We start from the raw sequence: 26,060 nt of genomic DNA on the forward strand, positions 1-26,060 counted from the left end.
CTCTGGGATCACAGCTGCTACCACAAGGCAGCCCTCCCTGTTTAGGGCATTATGTCACTGTTGTTTCAAGTACATCTGGAGCTCAGCCCCGCTATTCCCTCTCTTACACTCACCTATGCATTGGTACAGGTTGTGTTCCTGCTGAATTTCAAGCATAGATGTGCCCAAGTTGATATATTAAGGCAGAATGGATCCCCACTTTCATCACAAACTGATTCACAGGATACTGTTTGGCATGGCTTGCACACCGCTTCCACCACAGAAACAGCTATGGTGGAACAGATATATGATAGACACAAAAACTTAAAAAGGAATTTAAAAGTTACTGAGGGCACCATAAAAGTATAATAAAAATCTCTGCATTTCATCAGTACACCTGCAAGGGTGTCTGCAAACTTATAGTGGGAAGGACTTTGCTCCCCCAGTCTCTGTCTTGCAGTTCACCCACTTGAGGAGTGCAGGAAGAGAGCTTGCCTGTGAAGACTGAGGCAAAAAAGCTGTTGAGTACCTCAGCCACCTTCTCTGTTGTTACCAGTTTGCCAGTAGTATTCATGGGGGGGGGGCACACTTTGTTTGACCTTTTTGTGGCTAGCATACCTGTATAGAAGACCTTCTTGTTCTTTTCATCCCTTGCCAAGTTCAGCTCCAGCTGCACCTTGGTCTTCCTGACCCCATCCCTACGCAACCAGGCAACATCCCTATCCTCTTCCCAGGATACCTGTCTCTGCTTCCACTGCCTGTACATTTCTTTCTTGCCATTTAGTTTGACCAGCAGGTCTTGACTCAGGTATGCCAGCCTCTTGCTTTCCTTACCTGATTTTTTATACCTGGGGATTGAGAGCTCTTGTGCTCTATAGAGAGCATCCTTAAAGATCTGCCAGCTCTGTTGTGCTCCCTTGTCCCTGAGGGCTTTTTCCCAGGGGGTCCCATTGACTAACTCCTTGAACAACTCGAGGTTGGCTTTCCTAAAATTCAGGGTCCTGACTTGACTCTTTGCCTGTCCCACATCCCTCAGAACTGCAAACTCCACCAGCATATGATCACTGCGGCCCAGGCTGCCTCCAATCTTGATGTCCCTGATTAGCTCACTTGCACTGGTGACCATCAGCTCCAATATTGCATCCCCCATGGTATGGTTATTACCTGGCTTAGGAAGTTATCCTCAATGCAGTCCAGGAGTCTCCTAGATTGCCTACAGGTCGCTGTGCTACTTTTCCAGCAGATGTCGGGGTGGTTCGTCACAGAGGCACCCCAAGGTTAGTTTAAGGGACAACAGGGCCCAAAACAACTTTTATTAAACTGATGAGAAACAGGGTTTTAGCACTCCAAAAGTGCTATAAATACAGGTTCGGATATCAGTTGAGGAAAATTATTAAGGGGCAGCAACTAATACAACAGGTGGTCCACAGAGTGCATGCACGTGGCTTCACCCAAAACAATGCTGGAGCCATCCCTGAGTCCCGGAGAAGTACATACTTGCCTAACACGGTGCGGGATTATTTTAAAGAGATACACATACTCGTAGTGAGTAGGGGAAGTGTACACTCATGATTCTGTGAGGGTAAATTTATAATATACTCGCAATCCTGCGAGGGTAAATACACGTGCAAATGTGCACGGAATATTACACGTGCTTATGTGGAAGCACGGGAGGAAAATACACTCGCGATTCTGCGAGGGTTAATCTATACACATGCTCGTATTGTGCACGGAAAGTATAAATAGACGTGCAAATGTGCACGGAAAGTAGATACACTCGCAATCCTGCGAGGGTTGATTTTACTCACACACGTGGCGGCAAGGCAAGTGGAGTCTCCGTCCCGGGAGAGGAGGGCTGTGGCTCCTGATGGCAGTGGCTCAGCTCGTAACTCCAAGAGATCGTGTGCAAGGCCGCACATCTCTACGAGAATCCCAGTTTTTATAGCCTGATCAGATCTGACTGTAGGCATTCCAGAAGCTTCTCTGCACCCCCACACTGGCTGTGGGGTGCCCCTGAAGCCTCCAAACATCCCCCATACTGGCCGCGGGCACCCAGTGGCTCCCTTGCGCCTCGACACTCCCTTCTCCTAACAGCCCTGGCCAGGGGGCTCTGGGGCCAAACAAAAGCAGCTGTTAGCCTCAAACAGCAGAGAGAGAGGAAGATGTGTCTACTCCTTCCATATCGAAGAAGGGAGGGGGAGAGAGGGGAGTTTGCATTCTGCCATATGGTTGAAGTCCCTCAGCAGGACGAGAGCCTGCAACAAGCATGATATCTCCTGTAGCTGGAGTAAGAAGGCTTCGTCAATAGTCTCCCCTTGATTGGGCAGCCTGTAGTAAACACCAACCACAAAGTTTCCTTTGTTGCCTTGGTTTCTAATTCTTACCCATAAGCTTTCAACCTGCTCATGGTTATTCTTCAGAGCCAGTTCTTCACACTCTACCCATCTCTTGATGTAGAGGGCAACCCCTCCTGTTGGCTGCACCACCTTCTTAGAGGAACACTCCTAATTCCTTTGAGGTATTTCTCTGCTTTTTCCCTGTTGGGTTCTACTAACTCAAGAGGCCCCTGACTTATCTCCGTAAGACTTTAAACGTGCTGCATTGTGGCCAACACACCTCAGGGCCACTGGGTGAGGGTCCTTGCTAGCATCCTACCCCTCTCACCTTGGCATGTTGTCTCACAGCTTATCACAGGCAAGCTTGATATCATCCCCTCCCCCATCATGTCTACTTTAAAGTTATCCCCATGGCTAATGGCATGTCCCTCTGCTGACAAGACAGCACAATTTAAGCTTCACTGATAAACCATCACTGAGCCAAGGAACATTTATTTCAGTTTTTCACAAAATCACAGAATGTTAGGGATTGGAAGGGACCTCAAAAGATCATCTAGTCCAATTCCCCCACTGGAGCAGGAACGCCTAGATGAGGCTACACAGGAAGACGTCCAGGCGGGTTTTGAATGTCTCCAGAGTAGGAGACTCCACAACCTCCCTGGGCAGCCTGTTCCAGTGCTCTGATACCCTCACTGAGAAGTTTCTTCTCAAATTTAAGTGGAACCTCTCTTGTTCCAGTTTCTACCCATTGCCCCTTGTCCTATCATTGGTTGTCACCGAGAAGAGCCTGGCTCCATCCTCGTGACACTCACCCTTTACATATTTATAAACATGAATGAGGTCACCCCTTGGTCTCCTCCAGGCTAAAGAGACCCATCTCCCTCAGCCTTTCCTCATAAGGGAGATGCTCCACTCCCTTTATCATCTTCGTGGCTCTGCGCTGGACTCTCTCCAGCAGTTCCTTGTCCTTCTTGAACTGAGGAGCCCAGAACTGGACACAATATTCCAGATGTGGTCTCACCAGGGCAGAGTAGAAGGGCAGGAGAACCTCTCTGGACCTACTAACCACTCCACTTCTAATACACCCCAGGATGCCACTGGCCTTCTTGGCCATAAGGGCATAGTGCTGGCTCATGGTGATCCTGCTGTCCACCAGGACCCCCAGGTCCCTTTCCCCTACACTGCTCTCTAATAGGTCATTTCCCAACTTATACTGGAACCTGAGATTGTTCCTGCCCAGATGCAAGACTCTACACTTGCCCTTGTTATATTTCATTAAATTTTTCCCCGCCAAACTCTCCAGCCTGTCCAGGTCTCTGGATGGCAGCACAGCCTTCTGGCATGTCAGCCACTCCTCCCAGCTTGGTGTCATCAGCAAACTTGCTGACAATACACTCTATTCCCTCATCCAAATCATTGATGAATATATCGAATAATACCGGCCCCAGTACTGACCCTTGAGGCACTCCACTAGATACAGGCCTCCAACTGCACTCTGCCCCATTGACCATGACTCTCTGGCTTCTTTCCTTCAGCCAGTTTGCAGTCCACCTCACTACCCAGTTGTCCAGACCACACTCCCTCAGTTTAGCTGTGAGGATGCTGTGGGAGACTGTGTTAAACGCTTTGCTGAAGTCAAGGTAGACCACATCCACTGCTTTGCCATCATTTATCCATCTCGTTATGTCCTCATAAAAGGTGATGAGGTTGGTTAAGCCATGTTGACTGCCCCTAATGACCCTCTTATCCTTTATATGCTTTGAGATGGCACCAAGAATAAGTTGTTCCATCACTTCCACAGGGATGGAGGTGAGGCTGACCCGTCTGTAGTTACCTGGGTCCTCCTTCTTAACAGGAAAAACATTGTCTATCCAATTGCTCTTCCATATGTAACCACCAGAGCTACAAAGATGAATCCTACCAATAAGTGGATAGCAGTAAATTGGAAATAGATAGGACACAGTGACCCTCCATCAACCCCAAACTGTATTTCTTCCCTTTGAGCCAAGGTCATTTCTGATTCTGTGGCTATAAATTGCTAAACTAATTAAAATTACTTGAAGAAAAATCTGGTTCAAGGCTACAATCAGTTAATCCACTCCCTACAGATCAGTCACAGCAAGCATTCAAAAACCAAATATTCTTCCTAAAGATGCCTACATTAATTTAACTGTAACTCTTGGTCAATAAATGGGTGAGAATTTTTTTTCTATCTCTGATTACATTTATTGTCAGATCTAAAAGAAACTCCCCTCAAAATATAATCAGCCATTTTCTTAACAGTAGCAACATATCAGGTTCTTTTCTGGTTGGTATTTGAAAGTGTGTTTAGATCTTCTGCTTCCATACTCGCATGACACTTATTCTATCATAACAAAAAACTTCTATCCCTCTGGGTTAACAGAAGCAACCATCCACCCATAAACATGGACCAAGTATAAGATGATTAAGTTTTCAAATTTCCAAATTACAACAGTTGCAAGAAACAAGTTGTTATGAAAATGGCTATTTAAGAAAAAATAAGTTTTAGTGCAGCTAAATTTCTATTAAAAATAACACTATGTCAACAGAAGTCTTCATTTATTTCCAGGTGTTCAATTTGTTATTACACATATGCCATTTAACTACTTTTTATTTGAACATTAGGATAATCACAGTTGAAGAACACATATTTCCAGTGGCCTCTCTGCAGCAGATACCACCATAACAAAACATGAAACATTCCACGTAGTTAACAATATGACATTTGAGTTACCAGAATTACAATGACAATTTTTTTTGCTAACAGATCGCAGAAGTAGTATGTAACTGGGACATTTCCTTTAACAGAAATATCAAACTTAGTACTGCTTTTTTTTAACTTCAACATGAACATATCTACATAAGAGCAACATTGTACATGACAATTTGATTTGGCACGCATATGGTACTTTGGCAGCTCTAACTGATGTATTTTTCCTCCTTAGCTCCATAGTAGATTTAATTTGTAAAACATATTGCTAATATGCCCGGCATAAAAATCAAGAATCAAATGCATTTCTTTTGCCGCTTCAGTGAGAGAGGGAAGAGTGGTTTTCACTCATATTATACAGCCTTTTCATACATGCAGTTTTCTTCCATGGACACTTCTACATGTACCCTAACTACCATTCTGTCTGCAAGAAAATAATCTTTATTCGAGAAATATCTGAATTTTCTTCTCAAATTAGAAAGACCACACCCATAGACAATTACATGACAAATCACTACCAACTATTTCTTTCAATATAACATTGAATGTATCAAATTTTTTATCAAGTAACCAGCAGAGTCATCTGAGATGCAATGAATTCCCTCACAATTAAACACGTCCCATTTTGCGTTCATTTGTTAAACTACTTTACTAGCCTGTAGGACAGTCATGTAAACTTTAAGATTGGCTCGGGTAAAATATATATTTTATCATTATTACAGGCAGTAATATAACTGGCAGATGGAAAACTATTTTTAAACACAAGTAAAATCAAACTGCCCCAAGTTTTTTCAAGCAAAATGGGATAAACAGTTCCAATAATTATCACCACAAATTCAGCAAGGGTGTTATCTATCTATAAGAGGAACTAACAGTTCTTGATTAACAAATACTAATTTCTTTAAACATCTCTACCACCTGTTTCCACAAGAGAACTAATCACTATATTAAAACTTTTTCACTTACTCCCCCAAAATGAATGAATTTGATTTTCCACTTTCCTGAACACAATTATATTGTACTCTGATATACAACTGCCATCCAATGATCTAGTATCACAGTGGTCTAAGTGAGAACAATGTTCCTTCTATTATGATGACTTTAAAGTAGCCACATGAAAGTTTTGAGGTCAAGTGGGTAAAATCTGGTTGCAAAATTTCAGATTTAAAGAAAAAAAATCATATATACATACTGAGAAAAAAAAAACAAAATCACACAACGAAAAACAAACACACATAACACATCTGAAAGCTGTTGACAGTGATCGGAAGCAATTTATTTCATTCATTTATTTCATTTGTTCAAATATCCCTACATGCCATTAAGAGTCACTCAAAAAAGAATGTTGTACCCCAAAATGAAGCTGCTACCACAAAACATCTTCACCTTTTTATCACCTTAAACAGTTCTTAAAAACTCGGATTTCCTGAGCTATACAAAACCAGATCTTTATTTGTAATATCAACAAGTTAAAAAGCAGGTGGAGGTATCTGACATAATACCTAAATTAAATAATATATATTTAATTTGATGAAGTCACCCTTCCTCATCCTTCAACATCCATTTGTATTCAATTATAAACTCTGCAGCACAGGAACAGCCTGTGTATGGCACTTAGTAGAACAGGACTTCAATGCATGTCTGTGATAAAAAGAATTCTATTAAGATATTCCAAAATTAAACAAATAGTAAATTGTGTTTATGTATACAAAATTTAAAAAATATATTAAATTTAACATCAAAGGGGAAAATTACAGCCAAACCAATAAGTTGTACATTCACTACATAGTTTTGAAATGTCAATTTTCATGAAGTTAATTCAGTTAATCAAAGGAAAAAGATGAAACAAGTCAGAAAAATACTCAGTTCTCCAATTCCACAAACATACATTTCTTCGTTGTAGTTATTATGTGTCAGCTAACTTTCTGTACTGGTGTGCCCCTTATCTCTCCAAGTTCTACTCAAACATATTCTCCCTTCTTCATTCCATAGTTTGTGACACCTACCAAGAAGCCCTTCAACTAGGGCACATCTAAAATAGCTTCCACTGGACAGAAGCTTCTCTTATCAGAATAGTACACTGGTAGACAAGTGAAGTGCACTAGAGTCATGATCCAATATGTACCAGTGCTCCATTGTAAGCACTAAATATCTTCTGTACAAAAGATGGAACAGTTGTGTGCATGTAAGCCACACAAGGCAAGCCAAGCTAAATGGTTTGGGCAGGCAATGTGGATAGGGTAGAAGCATGATAGCCAGATGTTTTGGCTGAAACAATTTTAACCCTGTTTGACTGTTTAACCTGTGTTACAGCCTAGTTTAAGCATCACTGTTTACATAATACTCTCAAACGAACAAAAGCCCTACAAAAACAGGTTGCCTGTTCTTTTATGTAGACTAACTAGTCAGTATGTGTTCTAGAACAAATTTAATGCAAAGCTTGAAAAGGGTACCTAACCAATAACCACATTTGGAACTTTTAAATACATCTTACCCTGAGGTATGTCTATTACTGTAGAAGTTTATGCATCACATTCTAGAGTCCAAGAATAAAGGCTACTTGTATTTTCTAAGTCAAGCAAGCTATAGAAAAACATGAAAAAATAGTCTGGCTTGTGTTCAAGTGTTATTGTTTAGCATAACACTTCATGCAAGCAATGCAAAAGAAATTCTGTATACTCAGGACTGTTTACATCTGAATAAATATGGTAAATTAGCAAATACAGTATTTAAAATTATCTACAAAAATGTGTTTTACCAGGTATTCACTGTATCAAGTCTTAAAAGCAGAAAGCTGTCAGAGCAATACCAAAGAGTATGATATAAAAGAAAAAAAAAAAGAGACACATTTTAAGAAATCTCCTCAGAAAACAAATTCATATTAACGGTTAACTAAACTGAAACTAAAACAAAGACTAAAGTTATTAGGCAGCCTTATCAGCAAACACCTTCAATCAAAAGATCATAAACACCTATGCTTTACATATTATTTATTTTATACCATGAGGTGAAAGCAGCACATTTCCTTTTAGTAAAGTATAAACAAATAGCCTCAACTCAGAATACACTTTTAATGCACATTAAAAAAACCTATTAATATTACAAATAGTTTTGCAACCCAAATACATAATAGCTTGGAAAACAATATTTTAGAAAACAAAAGCCAATGTAAAAAGACCACTTAAAACAACTAAAATGATAAAGGTTTCTGTGTGGCTGTGTATTTACAGTTTTCTTACTGCATCATCAATATCAGAAATCTGTTCCTTCAGCTGGTTCCACTGTTCTGGATTTAAAGAAATACCTGAAACACATTGAAAATAAATACTTAGGATAATAATAAAATTGCTGTGCAGGATCTTGCATAATTACTGTCAAGGCTGGTTTCATACACAAAGTCTATGTCACAACTATTAATGCTTAGTCTACCTCAAGTGCAACAACCATCTCTGTTACAAAGTTCAACTACTCATTTGGAACACTTCAGTTTAACTTTAGACCTTAGCTTATATCTGGACAAGTTAAATTTACAAAGAAAACAAGTGCAGTATAAAAAATACATTCACGAGTGTTAAGCTAAACACAGGAAGTGAAATATAACTCTGGTCTTGATAGAAGGCATCACAAAAGAAATGTAGGAAATCAATCACATTCCTGTTGGCTCCTAAAAGCCATACCTCTGTGGACTGAACTTCTATGCACTTTTAAAGTACAATAGTTCTGGGTTTTTTTTTCCTCTTCTTTAATAAAGCACTGTGAATAATATATACCATAAATAACATTTTAAAGAAACTCTATCCCACTCCCTAGCACTCACAAAACCAACATGGAAGTTCTTTCTTCACGTCAAGTTCACTATAGCTTCTAGTGACATTCAATCAATAATTATTCAGTGCCTCACAACCCATCTCCTCAGTTCTAAATTTGTACTTCCTCAAGTTCAAGTCCAGGCACATGTTTCCTTTGTGCTTTAGTCACCTTATTCTTCCCCTAAAATCTCTATGCCAACTCAATGCAAGTACAGACTCACAGGCCTACCTCTCATACTCTCTCCAGCAAGGCTCTTCTACTATTTACCCCCACTCTCCCCCCTCAGTGATCAGGCTTCCTTCATTGCTTTCTCCCTGTAGGTAGAGCAGGACCTGAAAACAGGTGAAATTTTCAGTTCTATTTTTGGGGCTCAAAACTTTTTTTCCTTCTACCATTACTGTCCTATCAGAGCACCACTTATCAGAGCAGTGAGCAGTCTGCACAGAGCTATTCTAAGCAGTTTTCCACCAGTCTTTATAGGGCAGGTTTCTTTTGAAAAGAGACCAGGTGTTATAACCATTATTAGGGGACTCAATATCAAGATACCCCTGAACAATATATCAGATAAACTGCATGCAGTTCAGACCTGCTGTTGGAAACAATCTGACACAACAATTCTAAATGGTTGAATTTTTTTCATATATATTTTCTTACACAATTTCAACAGTTCGTACTGGTTTTAGGAGAGCAACATAATGGATTCATAAGTGCATCAATGGAACATTAGACTCACATGCTCACTCAGATTATTATTAATTTTATCCTAATAAAATTCAGATCCCTTTTGCCACATTGATAAACATTTCTATCTACATCATGTAATTTTTGTCACTTAGCATACTCATCAAGTTTCATTGTAGTTTACCATTTAAACTGCATATACTTTTGATTTCCACCTCAAAACACAGCAGTTTAAAAGTCCTCAGAAGTTGGAACAATCTTTTTTAAGTAGCAGCAACACATCCAAACCAAGAAATCTTCCTGTACAGTACCAGTACACCTGTTCTTACAAACCTATTCTCAATGGTTATTTAAGAGTTTTTGAAAACATTTCTCAAGCTTTCCAAACATCTATTTGCTCCTGGACACACTAGGACAACATAACAAACCTTATGCTGATCCTACATTAAATGTCTTCAATCTCCAGGACAGGATATTTCATACTTAACTCTTTCCTTGGCACAATATAAATGAAAAAATGATAAGCTAGCTTTTCTAACAGAAGCAACATGAAATTAAAGAAAGTACTATTACTGCAACTATCCTCACATCCTCATCTTGCAGATGGCAAAGTTGTGAAAATGGTTCAGTGAAGGCATGTCATAAAAAGTAGGCATGGGAGTAGCAATTAAAGGTACAATGGCTTATGCTGTGTTGCAATTAGAAGCATAGTACCAAAACTTGAACACCTGAGGTATTTTCACCTGAACTAAAGTCTTGAAATATTGTTTACAAAAGTAGTCACATTAAATATTTTAATTATTTAATCTAAAAATTGACAGAAATTGATCATTGTTTTAAAGAAATTAACATCTTATTACAAATGAATAACAAATCTTTTCAGTGACTTTTGAAATAAAAAATCCAGTTTTAATAAAAGCAAAAAATTGAGTTGATTAAGTTAATCAATGCATGGTTATGTATATAACTCTCATACCAAATTTGCTTGTATTTGATGCCTTGTTTTCCATAAATAATGGGGGAGCTATTTAGGAAAACAGACTTGACCAATGAAATCACTTTGCTTTTGTTTATAATCCACAGATAAAACTAATCATTTGTTAAAATATAAATTATTAAAAAAAGTAAAAATATTACTCAAAATACCATGTAGTAACAAAGTATAAAAATCTAATACACAAAGTTCTCCAGCAAACTGCAGACAATGTTTTAATGCAAAATAACATCAAGCAGAACAATACCTTTTCTGCCAGGCTTCATTTCACCTTCTTGATCCATCCAATATTCTCGAATATCAATTAAGACTTTCCCTTTAAAGTCACGAACACTTACATACCTCATTTTGCCAATCTGTCAAAACACATAAGGATATATTTTAGTATTTTACATATTACTGCATTCACTTTTCCCAGCAGTATCAGACTTGGACATGTGACACTGCACACTGCAGCTTATTTTAGACACCAGAGAAACAACTAGATCAAGACCTTAATCCAGAGTAGTCAGTAGGCAAATAAGTAATGACAATATAAACAGATGAACTTAAAAACCAGTTGAGCATTCAATGCTCAATGCAAAAGTGGCTCTCCTAGAATAAAAATACCTATATTCTTAATAAGCTTATCTCTTACAAAACCCACTAATTTACTGTATTCTGAAATTAAATTTTGCCTTTATTATAACCATCTTTGTTAGTAGCAGTTGTAAACAGGGAAGGGGGAGCTCTACTCCCAAATCTTAGTCCATTCCATATGTACAGATATCAAATTACATATTCACATGAGATAAGCACAATTTCAAGAGGTGGTTGTTTTTCTCTCCCCCCTCTTTTTCCTTTTTTAAACACAGATGGAAATGAAAGTAAGCTGCCAACTGTCCCATGCCTGCTCCCAAATTCTCATGGCACTTCATTGGAACTGTGGTTAAAAGACTATCACACTGTACCAGATGTTCCAAAAAAACCACATCCAAATCCCTTAAGTTTACCAACATGTAGCACAGTATGAAATGACTTTAGAATTTCATAATTTTACAGCACAGTGGCTTAACTTTTTTCTTAGGACAAGAAAAAAAAAGGGGGGGATGGGAGGAAGGGAAGAGAGACAACAGGCACACTGACAGTTACACATTGCACTACATATTTAGACTTTATCATATTTTTCCAAATTTGATAAACTATTCATTCACATAAATTCAAAGTCTAATGTGATTTTGAGAATCAGAAATTAGATAATAAAACCACAATCAAATACAATTCATGTAAGAAATTATTAATATTCTATATGTACCTTCTGGATACACTTTATGAAGAAAGAACACATTATAAAGTAAGCAATTTTAAAAACAGAGTATTCCTTCTTGAGAAAACATTAGTTTTAGTTTTCAACTTGCATAATTTATGCATCTTGCACATAATTTAACAGAGGGCCAAACACATCTTACCAGCATTAAGTATGAACAGAAAGCATGAACAACTCTCCAATCAACTAAAATCATACATATAAGTTTAAGTTATAAAAGTTATTTCACAAAATATATATAAACAAGTATGCTTTATGTTTGCTTAAAGTAATTTTTCTTCTTATGCAGATCATGCTAAATTAACTCTAAAATTTATTTTAAAACAATTGGAACATCTTTAGATACCATAAGCCTGAAGCAGTTGTTTTTCTACTTCAAAGCATCCTTTAAAATGAACAAGTTTATAAGATCGATTTGTGATCGATTTACTAAATATTTTTACAGCACTACACATTTAACATTCAAAAATAAGGTAGCTGAGTTCTTTCAGACTGAACTTGGTACCACACCCAAGTTCATCAGCACTGCTGGCAAAGGATACCATAAACACTATATGAACATTTATTGGTTTTACCCTGTAACACTTCAGTGACTTTTAAGATCACCTCTAAAGCCAGATCCAAATAGTAGTACTCCATAACATTTTTTTCAAGGTCTATCAAAGAATATTAGCGCATTGCCAAGTAATTCCAGATTTTCTCTAAGAAATAAAATCTGATACAATTATAACAGATTATAGCTGCAAATGCAGTAAAAGGGTTTAGGATTTCACTATTAAAGACTACTATCCTGGTTTTATTAAAAACAAGACCAGTTTCTCTTTTAGTGAATTTTCCTTTCAGCTAAGTTCTTAGTAACTGCACTTTTCTGAATTTGGCTACATGTTTTGGTAGACATAGCAATGGAATGCAAGGTCGCTCATAAGAATGCACATCCCATATTTGCAAGGATGGGCGAACAGAACAGGTGACCAAAACTGACCAACTAAGTATTCTATCCCATGCACATCATACATCATATAAAGGTGGGAGATCACGAGGGTCTCGCTCTCTTCGACTATGGCCAGCATCTGGGGAGGACCCTGCCTGCCGTCCCTGCAATCTGAGGCCTAGTGACAGACCCTGCATCCCTGAATCCAGTTTTGGTTTGCTGCAGAGTCCAACTCAGGACTTCTGGGTGCCTGCCCTGCAGCTGCTGGAGCAGTGCTGAGCTGTGCCAGGAAATTCAAGATTTGTTTTGTATATTTTGTATTATTTTCTCTATTTTATTAGTAGCATTAGTAAAACATTTTAACTTTTCCCTACTTGCTAGTCCTCTCTCTCTTTGCCCTCCTTTTGCCTTTCCTTAGTGTGGAGGGGGGAGATGGGGGGGGGGGAAGGGGAGGGGGTTAACAAAGCATCTGCCACAGTTTATTGTCGCCCTGCATTAAATGGTGACAACTACATGTCCTATAAGGTTGGTGCAAAAGTAATTGCAGTTTTGGACCGTGAATTTGAAATCATTATATCTAGGCTCAAACACATCTTTATTAATCAAAATTGGGACCATTACAGTCAACACAGTTTTGCCAATGAGAAAAAAGTTTGTTTATTCCTGTACCGTAAAAATCTGTGCTTTGGGATTCAATGAACTCTTAGAAAGCATTTTCTGCATCCTGCTGGTTGTGGAAGCATTGTCCCTGCAAAAAGTTGTTGAGATGCTTGAAGAAGTAGTAGTCGGTTGGCGAGAGGTCAGGTGAATATGGCAGATGAGGCAAAACTTTGTAGCCCAATTCATTCAACTTTTGAAGCATTAGTTGTGTGACGTGCAGTTGGGCATTGTCACGGAGAAGAACTGGGCCCTTTCTGTTGACTGATGCCAGCTGCAAGCATTGCAGTTTTCAGTGCATCTCATTGATTTGCTGAGCATAATTCTCAGATGGAATGGTTTCGCCTGGATTCAGAAAGCTGGAGCGCAGGGGTGTCAAACTCATTTTCACCGAGCGCCACATCAGCCTCGCGGTTGAGTTCAAAGGGTCGAATGTAATTTTAGGACTGTGTAAATGTAGGAGTAGTTACATTTATACAGTCCTAAAATTCCATTCGGCCCTTTGAAGGCAACCATGAGGCTGATGTGGTCCCCGGTGAAAATGAGTTTGACATCCCTGCTGTAGTGGATCAGAGTGGCAGCAGACCACCAAACAGTAACTGTGACCTTTTTTTTTGGTGCAAGTTTGGCTTTGGGAAGTGCTTTGGAGGTTTTTGTTGGTCCAACCACTGAGCTGCTCATCATCGGTTGTCATATAAAATCCACTTCTCATCACACGTCACAATCCGATTGAGAAATGGTTCATTGTTGTTGCATAGAATAAGAGAAGACGACACTTCAAAACAAAGAATTTTTTAAAATTTTTGGTCAGCTCCTGAGGCACCCACTTATCGAACTTTTTCACCTTTCCAATTTGCTTCAAACACCAGACAACCCTTCTTTGGCAACTTCTCCTAGTTATAAGAGGATCAGCTTCAACAATGATTGCTCTCAATTGGTCGTTGTCAAATCCAATGACCGGCCACTATGCTCCTCTCATCTTCAAGGCTCTTGTCTCCTTTGCAAAACTTCTTAAACCACCAATGCACTGTACGTTTGTTAGCAGTTCCTGGGCCAAATGCGTTGTTGATACTGCACATTGTCTCCACTGCTTTACGACCTATTTTGAACTCAAATAAGAAAAATCACTCAAATTTGCTTTTTGTCTAACATCATTTCCATAGTCTTAAGTAAATATAAAATAAACAGCAAGTAATAAGTCAGTAGCAAAACAAAAAACAAAAAAACAAAACACACACACAAAAAAGCGAGAAAAGCACATTAAAATGATGTATAACATAACCACATTTCTTTAAGAATATATTTCAGTAAATGGCAAATTTCAACAATGCAAAAACTGCAATTCCTTTTGCACCAACCTAATAGTTTAACTACAGTAAGGCAAGAGGCAATAATACAAAGTACACATAATTTACTCAGTAAGTCTACCTTAAATGTAAACAGTTCCATATGAAAATACTGAAATTAAGTTACACCACTGTCTAGATTTCAGCTGAATGCTCACATTAAATTTCAAATGTTTAGGTGAACTCTGTTCAGCAAAGCAGTTGCCATTGCTAAAAGCCTTAAATAGGCTTCTAAAGTACAGTTTAAAATCCTCAAGAAAAACCTAGATTTATTTAAGTAAATTGATGTTTCTTGAGGTTCAGTTACCTGCAATTCTGGCATTGAGTAATTTCTGAGCAATTCTTTGTTCAGGCAGCAGCTGATAGTCCTAGGACAATTTCACTGATCTAAGACACCTTTGTATCTCTGTAACCACATTAGTGTTCCAAGGGCTATATTGATTTATAGCAGGATAGTTACTGCAGTTCAAGCTTCAAAGACAAGTTCATATGCTTTTTATTAAATGTCACAGCTCCTAAGATATACTATTCTATTGAATTAAATAAATCAGAAAACATTAAAAACATTATTTCCAGAGTTCCATTTTTTAAAATAAAATGCACTGAACTGTGTCTAGGTTTCTTTCACAGCTATGCAACTGACTTCCTGTAAGAATTTCAGCAACCAACTTCTTCACCATTTTCCCTCTTATTTCCAGTTTGCCTTGATTAAACTGTACACATGCTGTGGAAGTAGAAATAGAAAAAGAGAGGGAAAAAAAAAGCATCCTTCTTCCTTAGCTGGTAACTATATGCTATATGTACAGCATTAGAAAAAGCACAATAAGCTAATATAAAATCCTAGAATAGAGAGTCTTGCAAACAGCTGAGATCTGCAACACAGCGAATTGGTTTAGCATATTAATTCTGAAACTCAGATGGTCACCGATGCATTTCACAATTAATCACCTTCCAGAACATCACAAACTTAAATATTTATCTACTTTCAGGAGCCTATGATAGGTAAAGATGTTACACTGGGAAACTGAAGAACTTATTTCTCACAAGTCAAAAAATATTTGACGGTGAAACGGGAAAGGGAAAATCGGGAAAGGGGAGGTACAACAGGCAAACTACTTTTGAAGTAACAATTTCTGTGAAATGCCAGATTACAACATGTGGTTGCTCTTTGGACAGTCATTAATACTGTATCCTGACAGCATTAACAAACCTTACCCAAATCAGGCATAGACAGATGACAGGATTTGGCAAACCTACCAAAGCACGTGATGCAGAACTCACGTTGGCTGGAAGTGACAGAAATCAAATCTGTCAACATTAAACCCTTCCACATTAACATGAATAATGCTTGTCCTTAGGGCCTTTAGTAATACATGACAAATGGAAGCAAGATAAATTTCTGCACCTCAACTGCACCCAAATCCTTTAACAAATTCCAAAGTATACTAGGCTACCTATAAAACCTAAAAAGACCAAGACATGTAAATAAATAAAATACACTTTGTCTCTTATACTGAATTAATTCCCTTCTAATTATAAGTATCCTGATCTTCATAATTAGCTGTGGCAGAATGCAAACCCCCCTCTCTCCCCCTCCCTCCTTCAGTATGGAAGGAGTAGGCACATCTCCCCCTCTCTCTGCTACTTGAGGCTAACAGCTTCTTTTGTTTGGTCCCAGAGCACCCTGGCCAGGGCCATTAGGAGAAGGGAGTGCCGAGGCACCAGTGAGCCGCTGGGCGCCTGCGGCCAGTGTGGGGGATGTTTGGAGGCTTCAGGGGCACCCCACAGCCAGTGTGGGGGTGCAGAGCAGCTTCTAGAATGCCTACAGTCAGATCTGATCAGCCAATGTAAAAACGGGATTCTCGTCGAGACTCTGCCCATTGTCGCGGGTCTCTCGGAGCATGAGCAAGATGCTGCTGCCATGAGCCCCCCTCCCCGGGATGGAGACTCCACTTGCCTTGCTGCCACGGGTGTGAGTAAAACTTCTCACAGGATTGCGAGTATATTTATACTTTCCATGCACATATGCACGTGTAACTTTCCGTGCTCAATATTACCACGTGTAAAATTAATCCTCGCAGAAACGCAGGTGTATTTTCCTTCCGTGCACATTTGCACGCGTACTTTCCATGCTTAATACAAGCACGCGTACTTTCCGTGCACATTTGCACGCGTAACTTTCCGTGCTCAATACGAGCACGTGTACTTTCCGTGCACATTTGCACGTGTAACTTTCCGTGCTCAATACGAGCACATGTATAAATTATTTCCTCGCACAATCGTGAGTGTATTTTCCTCCCGTGCTTCCACATAAGCACGTGTAGTATTCCGTGCACATTTGCACATGTAAGTAAATTAACCCTCGCAGGATTGCGAGTGTATTATAAATTTAACCTCGCACAATCGTGAGTGTACACTTCCCGTACTCACTACGAGTACGTGTATCTCTTTGAAAATAATCCCACACCATGTTTAGGCAAGTGTGTACTTCTCCAGGACTCAGGGATGGCTCCGGCATTGTTTTGAGTGAAGCCACGTGCATGCACACTGTGGACCGCCTGTTGTATTAGTTGCTGCCCCTTAATAATTTTCCTCAACTGATATCCGAACCTTTATTTAAGTCACTTTGGAGTGCTAAAACCCTGTTTCTCACCAGTTTAATAAAAGTTGTTTTGGACCCTGTTGTCCCTTAAACTAACCTCGGGGTGCCTCCGTGACATTAGTTTTTTAAAAAAATAATAAAAATAAGACAGCAGTCACAATGAGCTCAATATTAAGGGAAGCTGTATACTTTAAGAACACAGTCAGAAGGTGTAGAACAGCAAACCACCAAGTTTCACATCATTTGCTGCCACTCCCCCACACAATATGGATGTCACAGGACTTCTAACTATCCTATGAATGCTTTACAGCCTGATTTCCATCAACTGAAACCACACTTGTAAGTTAAACTGCAAAGTCACTTGCACAGAGATCATTTTACTCCCATAGGGAAGCAGAAAGTAGTTTCCAGAATTACTAATAGTTCTAGAACAAACAAAACCATACATAAAAAATTAACACACAACTAGATCTTCCAGCATGCTCTCCTGGGTAGGGGGTAGAGAGGGGAAGTATCCTCAGACCTACAGTGCTATTTCTACACTGAAACAGCTGCATCTTAGTAAACATACATAAGCTGATGTAGCATGAAAAAAAAGCTTTCCATAACACAATAAGCAATCTAAAAAAACCGTTTGTTGTCAAGTAAATAAAAGGCAGGCAGAGACTGAAGAACACTGATAGTTTAGGTCAAGGTGATATCAGAATATTTTTTCTCTATTATAATCAACACTGGAAGAATCCTGCTCTTATCAAACACAGTCAACACTCTCAAGGGCAGAGACCCTGCAGAGGGATCTGGACAAATTGAAGAACTGGGCAACCACCAACTGTATGAAGTTCAACAAGGGCAAGTGCCAGATTTCGCATCTGGGACATGGCAACCCCAGCTGTACAGACAGACTGGGGGACGAGATGCTGGAAAGCAGCTCTGCAGAGAGGGATCTGGGGGTTCTGGTCAATGTCAAGTTGAACATGAGCCAACAGTGTGCCTTGACAGCCAAGAGGGCCAACCTTGTCCTGGGGTGCAGCAAGTACAGTATTGCCAGCCACTTGAAGGAGGTGATTGTCCCACTCTACTCTGCACTGGTGCAGCCTCACCTGGAGCACTGTGTGCAGTTCTGGGTGCCACAGTATAAAAAAAGATATTAAGCTACTGGAGAGTGTCCAGAAGAGGGCTATGAAATTGGTGAAGGGTTTGGAGAAGAAGCCACATGAGGAGCAGCTTAAATCACTTGGTTTGTTCAGCCTGGAGCAGACTAAGAGGAGACCTCATCACAGTTACAGCTTCCTCACAAGGGGAGGAATAAGGGTAAGCACCAAACTCTTCTTTTTAGTGACCAATGACAGAACCTGAGGGAATAGCAGGAAGATATGCCAGGGGAGGGTCAGGTTGGACATCAGGAAAAGGTTCTTCACCCAGAGGGTGCTGGAGCACTAGAACAGGCTCCCCAGGGAGGTGTCACAGCCCCAAGTCTGACAGTGTTCAAGAAGAGACTGGACAACACCCTCAGACATATGGTGTGAACTGTGAGAGTTGTCATATGCAGGGACAGGAGTTGGACTATATGATCCTTACAGGTCCCTTCCAACTCAGAACATTTTATGATTCTATGAACTAATATGAGCCCTCTCCTTTTTGTTCTTCGTAACTTTTTATTATCTTAGGTCAAAAAGGTTGAAAGAAAACAGAGCATACAAATAAGACTTTTGCTTTTACTCAAAAGGTGGTGTTTTTTTGGGGATTTTTTGGGGGTGTTTTTGCTTGGGGGGGGGGTATGGTTTTCAGGTGGCTTTTTCATGGTTTTTGTTTCAGGAAAGCATTAAAAATTTTAACCGTTTTCCCCAAGGCTGGAATTTCTGAACCTATTACAAACATAGCATAAAGCCTATATGCAAGTTTTTTTAGTTCTAACTGCAGTTCACTTCATTAGGTGTAGAAGATACTATCTCATTTTTCCTACATGGATCAAAGCATGCCTCAACAAAACTAAAAATATTCTTCCTTCAATTGGGAAGTCCAGGCATTGATGGCTAGCATCTTAAATTGAAGCTCTCCCTCCAACTATACACAAGAGAAAGTTGCACGAGGGCATGCACACACAGCCCATCCCACAAAGTCTGGAGCTTTCAACAGGGCAGTTGATGGCTCTTCAGTACCTTTTGTGCTCCATCTGCACCTTGGTCCTAGTGCAAGACAGTCACATCCCCCCAGGCAAAGTGACTCCTCACATTCATCTCCCCCTGGCTAAGGGAGCAGGAGGGCAGACCCTCAGTCAATAGACAGGGTCATCAGCTAAGGAGATGCTCAGGTCCAGAGAAGCTGAGAAGCTTCTGGACCATGCTCATAATAACCACAGCTCAGATTCAACTAGGGCATAAATGGAGCCTGCTGGAAACCCCTTTTGAGTTGGTCTTCCTCAGAGCAGTGGGTATGCAAAGACTCTCCACCTTAGACTGGCCATCTAAGGAACATTCCTTGGAGACTGAGACATCTTGCTGACCTGGTAAGCAATCTAGGTACCCTTGAGAGTCCTCACTTTGACACAGAGTAGGAAGATGTGCATTTTGAATCATCACTCTAGAGTTTTGGGATCTGATACCCTTGAGTTTGAGTCAGCTGTGTAGTAATTAACTCCTCACCAGTATCCAAACTTGCGTTTTCTAATGTTGTTGGAACACTGAATAATTTTGGATAAACCCTGTTTCTAGTTGCTTTTCTGCTAAACAGCTCTGGAAAGAACAAAGTCTGTTTGGAGCTTATTGTCTGCCTAAATTGACTTTTGGTGGTGCCTCCATGACAATACCTTAAAAATAACTATCCTGTATTACGCATGTGAAGCAGGTCTTTTTTCCTCTAGAATTTTTTTTTTTTTTTTTAGCATACTACATTGCACAACTACAGCCCTAAACCATTTATTTTGCCTTACTCACTGTTGGGACCATCTTATTAGGTACCTCTCCCATACCCTTTCACACAATCAACATTGCATATCAGAAAAGGCTTTCAGTTACAGAATTACAGAATGGTTTGGGTTGGAAGGGTCCTCTGGAGATCATCTAGTCCAACCCACCTGCTAAAGCAGGTACACCTAGAGCAGATCGCACAGGAACGCATCCAGGCGGGTCTTGAACGTCTCCAGAGAAGGAGACTCCACAACCTCTCTGGGCAGCCTGCTCCAGTGCTCTGTCACCCTCAAAGTTTCTCCTCATAGTCAGATGGAACCTCCTATGCTTCAGTCAGTGCCTGTTGCCCCTCAGCCTATCATTGGGCACCACTGAAAAGAGTCTGGTCCCGCCCTCTTGACACTCATCCTTGAGATATTTATAAGCATAGATAAGAAGCCCTCTCAAGCCTTCTCTTCTCCAGGCTGAACAGACCCAGCTCTCTCAGTCTCTCTTCATAAGAAAGGTGCTCAAGGTCCCTAATCATCTTTATAGCCCACCACTGGACTCTCTTCAGTAATTCTTTGTCCTTCTTAAACTGGGCAGCCTAGAACTGGACACAGTACTCAAGATGCATCCTCACCAGGGCAGAGTAGAGGGAGAAGATAACCTCCCTTGACCTGCTTGCCACACTTTTCCTAATGCACCACGGGATTCCATTTGCCTTCTTGGCCACAAGGGCACATTGCTGGCTCATGATCAACCTGTTGTCCACCAGAAATTCCAGGTACTTCTCTGCAGTGCTGCTTTTCAGCAGGTCCACCCCTAACCTGTACTGGTGCCTAGGGTTATTCCTACCCAGAGGCAGGACCCTACACTTGCCCTTATTGAATTCCATCAGGTTCTTCTCTGCCCAGTCCTCCAGCCTGTCCAGGTCTCGCTGAATGGCAGCACAGCCTTCTGGTGTGTCAACCCTTGCTCCCCGTTTTGCATCATCAGCACACTTGCTGAGGGTGCACTCAGTCTCTTCATCCAGGTCACTGATGATCAGGGTGAACATGACTTGACCTAGTACTGACCCCTGATGAACCCCACTAACTACAGGCCTCCAACCAGACTCCGCACCATTGATCCCAACCCTCTGAGCTCTGCCGTCCAGCCAGTTCTCAATGCATCTCACTGTGCATTCATCCAGCCCACACTTCTTGAGCTTATCTATGAGGATGTTATGAGAGACAGTGTCAAAAGCCTTGCTGAAGACAAGGTAGACAACGTCCACCGCTCTCCCCTTGCCTACCCATGTAGTCATACCATCTTAGAAGGCTATCAGGTTGGTCAAACATGATTTCCCTTTGGTGAACCCATGCTGACTACTCCTGATAACCTTCTTTTACTCCACATGCTTGGAGATGACATCCAGAACGAGCTGTTGCATCATCTTTCCAGGGATGGAGGTGAGGCTGACTGGCCTGTAGTTTCCTGAGTCATCCCTTTTGAAGACTGGAATGATGTTTGCTTTCCTCCAGTCCTCAGGCACCTCTCCTGTTCTCCAAGACCTTTCAAAGATGGAGAGTGGCTTTGCAATAACATCTGCCAACTCTCTCAGCACTCATGGGTGCATCCCATCAGGGCCCATGGATTTGTAGATGTCCAGTTTGTGTAGACAATCTCTAACCTGATCCTCCTCAACCAAGGGAAAGTCTTCCTTTCTCCAGACTTTCTCTTCTGTCTCTAGGGTCTGGGATTCCTGAGGGCCAGTCTTAGCAGTAAAGACAGAAGCAAAGGTGGCATTCAGTAACTCTACCTTGTCTGTATCCTCTGTCACCAGGGCACCCTCCTCATTCAGCTGCAGACCTACATTTTCTCTAACCTTCCTTTTGCTGCTGATATACTTGAAGAAGCCTTTCTTGTTGCCTTTGACATCCCTGGCCAGATTTGCTTTAACAAACTTAAGAATAAAAATCTCTAAGAATTTAAGTGCCTTTCCTATCCCCTGCCCCTTTCAAGCCAGCTAGTCACAGATATAAGTCTTGATCCATGCTTCTAAAATAGGTAATTCCGAGCTATATATGGTCTTGTACAGCTTTTAGCACACATTGCTACTGCCTCTGCTAACCCCAGGAACTGCAGTACCCTGAACTCATAAATGCTTCTTGCTACTGAAAAAATGTAAATCCACCCCATCTTATAAATAAGGACAATATCAAAAACTGCACTTTCTTGGATGTTCTCCAAGAAAAACCTGCATCAAAAAGGAACAAACAAAATTTATTCCAAGACACTGTCTCATAAGAAAGAAGCCAAGATGCCCTTGACCTAATTCAATAGGAACAAAGAGACCATAATTTGGTTTCCAAGAACCTTTATTTCAAGAGCCCTGTTTAAAAAAGACATTTCCATGTAGAGACTGTCCTGATCTAACATTTATAGTATACTCATGGCAAGTGCTGTATTTATAGACAAAATGACTACTCAGAGAATTACCATGTGCAAAGACACAAGGGTTAGAATCAATTGCTACAACTCAGATTCTTTTACTCTACTGAAATTTGAAAACACATTTTCTGAACAACTCATCTGCATATTAGCATCATAATCCCCTTCGGCCAAGGCCTTCAGGAGACCAAGCACAATGCTATCAAGATATTCAGATGGCCTCATAAAATTTATACTGAATACGATGCAAATGGTTACCCTAACCAGACTATAATAACATTTATCAATTTTACCTGAAACATATTCTCATCTCTGTTACTGCTTTGCTTAGATGAAGCTGCACCTTTTGAACTTTCACCAGTCTTTTGTTTCTTTACAGGCTTTTCTGGAGCTGCTTGCTTTTTCCGCTTTGCCTTAGAACAAGAATAAAAAACGAAATGCATGAATTACAAGTTACAAAACGTTTACGTTAGAGGTCACAAACTACTACTATGCGATACACATTATCACTTTCCTTCTGTAAAGGCAGGAATCCAATACCGTACATTTAGACTGGAATTAAAATATATATATATATATCTTCAAATAAGCCTATTTCTGTTCCTAGCAAAGTTTACCATAATACACTGTCTTTAAAAAAAAACCTAATTAGATCAAAATACATTTCAAAAAGACTACTCTTTTTGCACAGTAATATTGTCGGTTCAGTAGTTTTAATTAAAATTTTAAGTCTGATGGAAGTTTCACCTTCCTTTCCACTGAGTGCAATGAAAAATGCAGGACAACTAACAACTCTTCTAAAAAAGAAAAAAAAATTAGATGAGAGAATGAAGGATCTGGAAATCAAATCCAACAGAGGAGGTTTTTGGGGTTTTTTGTTTGTTTTGGTGGTGGTGGGGTTTTTTGTTTGTTTTGGTGTTTAGTCTCACCCATTAGAACCATATTGTAGATAACCTCTTTTTTTAAATACAAACAATTCCAACAAATAAGGGAGGCTGCCACAGGGAGGGGGGGAGGAAGGGGGTATCTTTTCAGGAATACATTTCACTAACAACAAAAATAAATAAATTAAAATTAAAAAAAAAAAAATCAACTGACTATTTTCTCTTATATAAAGATTTGACAAAAACACCTAACTTGTTAAGTGAAACCAAGTCACATTTGAACCAATTCAGTAAAGTAAATCAAGTCTCTTCACATACTGCACTCAGAGACCTGATATCTACATTACCACCTACCATTTCTTAAAAAAATAAATTCACTACTGTTTTCAGGTTGTTCATAATGAATAGCACATTTATACAAAATTATAAATTAAATAAATACTAAAAATGATAACACTAGTTTTACACATTTAACACAGTTAACATTAAAATTATAAATTCAAAGACATTCAGGCTGGTTCAGCTTTTAAGTGAGAAACTAGCAGATGGTATTACAGTAAATATAAGTATCCGAAACAGAGAAAAAGAACAGGTGAACAATATAAGCAAGAGGCACATGGATGACAGGGCAACAGGAGGTTTTTGTTTTGGACTTGCAAGTAATCCAGATACCAAAATGAAGGGGGGCTGGGGGGAGTGTCCTTAAAATTAGTCCAAATTCTTGCCAGCATGGGCAGCTTATAAAGAAGCCTTCTATCACTTGCCACAAAGCAGCAAAGAATTCCAGGAAGCTCGTGGCTAGATATATCATACAGAAAATCCTGAAGAAAGCAAAATGCAACTTAAGAAAAAGGTTTACTGCAAAGCAAAAAGCATCCACCCAAATCCTAATCTTGGGTTGTTTTGTTGCTTTGGGGGTGGGGGGGTGGGGTAAATGTCCGATAAATCATATGAAATGACATGTATTTTGTGACATAATGTTCACCTAATTCCTTAACCCCAGCGTGAAATATAAGAGTTAACAGAGTAGTTATAAACTGCATATAATGTTCACCTTTTTGTCAACTTCACTATCTGAATCACTGGCAGATGAGCTTGAAGACACAAGTTCCTTTGATTTAGGCATTCTAGGAAGAGAAATATAACATAAGAACACTACACAATGGATATGTCCCATTATGGCTAGAAACACATCTTCAAACCTGTTTTTAAAGTCTCATTCAAAATGCTGCCTTTCCATATAAGCTTTATTTCATGTTGTAGATGTCATCTCAAACACCCTTCCCTCTTATATCCCTTCCCCTTTTTGTTGGAACTGCCTTAAATGTGTTTTAGATTCTGAACTGTTTACAAAGGGACAGTTTTTCACCAGTTTCACGTACCCCTGGGTATGGCAGAAACCATAATGTAAAAAATACAATACAATACTGTCCTCCAGTTGAATTCTCAATATTATATTAGTAAATATAAAAGATTAAGGCTCCAGCATTATCTTTATTCATACATAGGCATTTCACCTAGTTGAATTTGCAAGCAACAGCTGCATAATTGTCATATATGTAGCTAAAGTTCCCATCAATAATACAGAAGTCTGAAAAAGCATCTCACAGTGAACTATAGTATTGCAATTAATATTTCCACTACAGCTTTACCACATCAGTCACTAGTCTATTTATTTACCATGCAAGTGGATATTCAACTTTCCTTGAATGCATGCTGCCAGGTGTGCTTCCCCATCTTTAGTATGCAAACATGTGGTTAGATATAGCAGCTGTACATCTTGCCTGCTACTAGAAACTCTTTGTAAGAAATAAATAGCTTATTTCTGCTTTCAGAATAAAAATAAGCACCACAGGGAGAAAGTATAAAATAAACTACAGCTAGTAAAGGCTAATAAAAGATTAAAGAAGCATACTGCAGAAAAGAAAAAATAACAATTTTTAAAATTGCAAAGGAAAAAACGGAGTCTGAAAAATGCTAATGGATCAATGTGGTTCTAAAGCAAGGCAAATTCTGTCGTAATTGTTTGGAGCACAACGACAGAAGCTGTAGTACTGAAAATGAAACAGGGTCTGGGAAGCACACAAGCCACAATGCAAGATGGAGGCAGAGAAGAGCTGGAACAGAATGCAAAAATAAACACAGCAATGACATGAAATCGGGAAGCCAAACAGGAAAAGTCTGATATACGGGGCACGTAGGCACCAGCAGAGAATAACCCCAGAGCCCGCATCAGAATGAGGGAATAACAATATGGAGGAAGGTGGGGGCGGACACCAGGAAAAAAAAAAAAAAAAATAGGAGGTGCTGGGTGCTCCTCGGGAGAAGATGGCAAGCAAAGTATAAGGAGATACTGAAACACCGGGGAGAGCGAGGGCGGAACGAGACTGGCCAAGCGAGGACAAGGGAAAGGAAAATGAGAAAGACAAGCGAGTACGAGCTAGAAACGCCAGGTAGGCGGATCCCAGCCGCCATTTTCTTC

At 39.9% G+C, this 26,060-nt stretch overlaps 1 protein-coding gene across 3 annotated transcripts; it reads right to left on the reverse strand.

Annotated features, from left to right (window-relative positions):
- Positions 1 to 6,045: 6,045 nt before the first annotated feature.
- On the reverse strand, positions 6,046 to 25,357 carry LOC308051446 (activated RNA polymerase II transcriptional coactivator p15). Of its 3 annotated transcripts, XR_013923503.1 has the most exons (6): positions 25,259 to 25,357; positions 24,633 to 24,705; positions 22,988 to 23,107; positions 10,779 to 10,887; positions 9,085 to 9,188; positions 8,287 to 8,350 (listed from the first exon to the last, which is right to left on the reverse strand). XR_013923503.1 is itself a non-coding variant. In XM_080361881.1 (5 exons), exons 2-5 carry the CDS (start codon positions 24,702 to 24,704, stop codon positions 8,271 to 8,273), a joined length of 381 nt encoding a protein of 126 aa, XP_080218007.1. In that variant the 5' UTR covers position 24,705; positions 25,259 to 25,357; the 3' UTR covers positions 6,046 to 8,270. The 3 variants fall into 3 exon arrangements, 2 of the variants coding, with proteins under 2 accessions (XP_080218007.1, XP_080218008.1); XM_080361881.1 differs by lacking the exon at positions 9,085 to 9,188 and having other exon boundaries at positions 6,046 to 8,350; XM_080361882.1 differs by lacking the exons at positions 9,085 to 9,188; positions 25,259 to 25,357 and having other exon boundaries at positions 6,046 to 8,350; positions 24,633 to 24,722.
- Positions 25,358 to 26,060: the final 703 nt, after the last annotated feature.

This window comes from Nesoenas mayeri (assembly GCF_963082525.1).
Source record: "Nesoenas mayeri genome assembly, chromosome: W".
Taxonomy (NCBI): domain Eukaryota; kingdom Metazoa; phylum Chordata; class Aves; order Columbiformes; family Columbidae; genus Nesoenas; species Nesoenas mayeri.

Coding starts and splice junctions, on each gene's coding strand:
- LOC308051446 (XM_080361881.1), bottom strand. CDS start 24,704: ATGCCTAAATCAAAGGAACTTGTGTCTTCAAGCTCATCTGCCAGTGAT. Junction 23,108..24,632: donor ATAGTGAAGTTGACAAAAAG/GTGAACATTATA, acceptor TCTTGTTCTAAG/GCAAAGCGGAAAAAGCAAGC. Junction 10,888..22,987: donor GAGATGAGAATATGTTTCAG/GTAAAATTGATA, acceptor GTGTTTTGACAG/ATTGGCAAAATGAGGTATGT.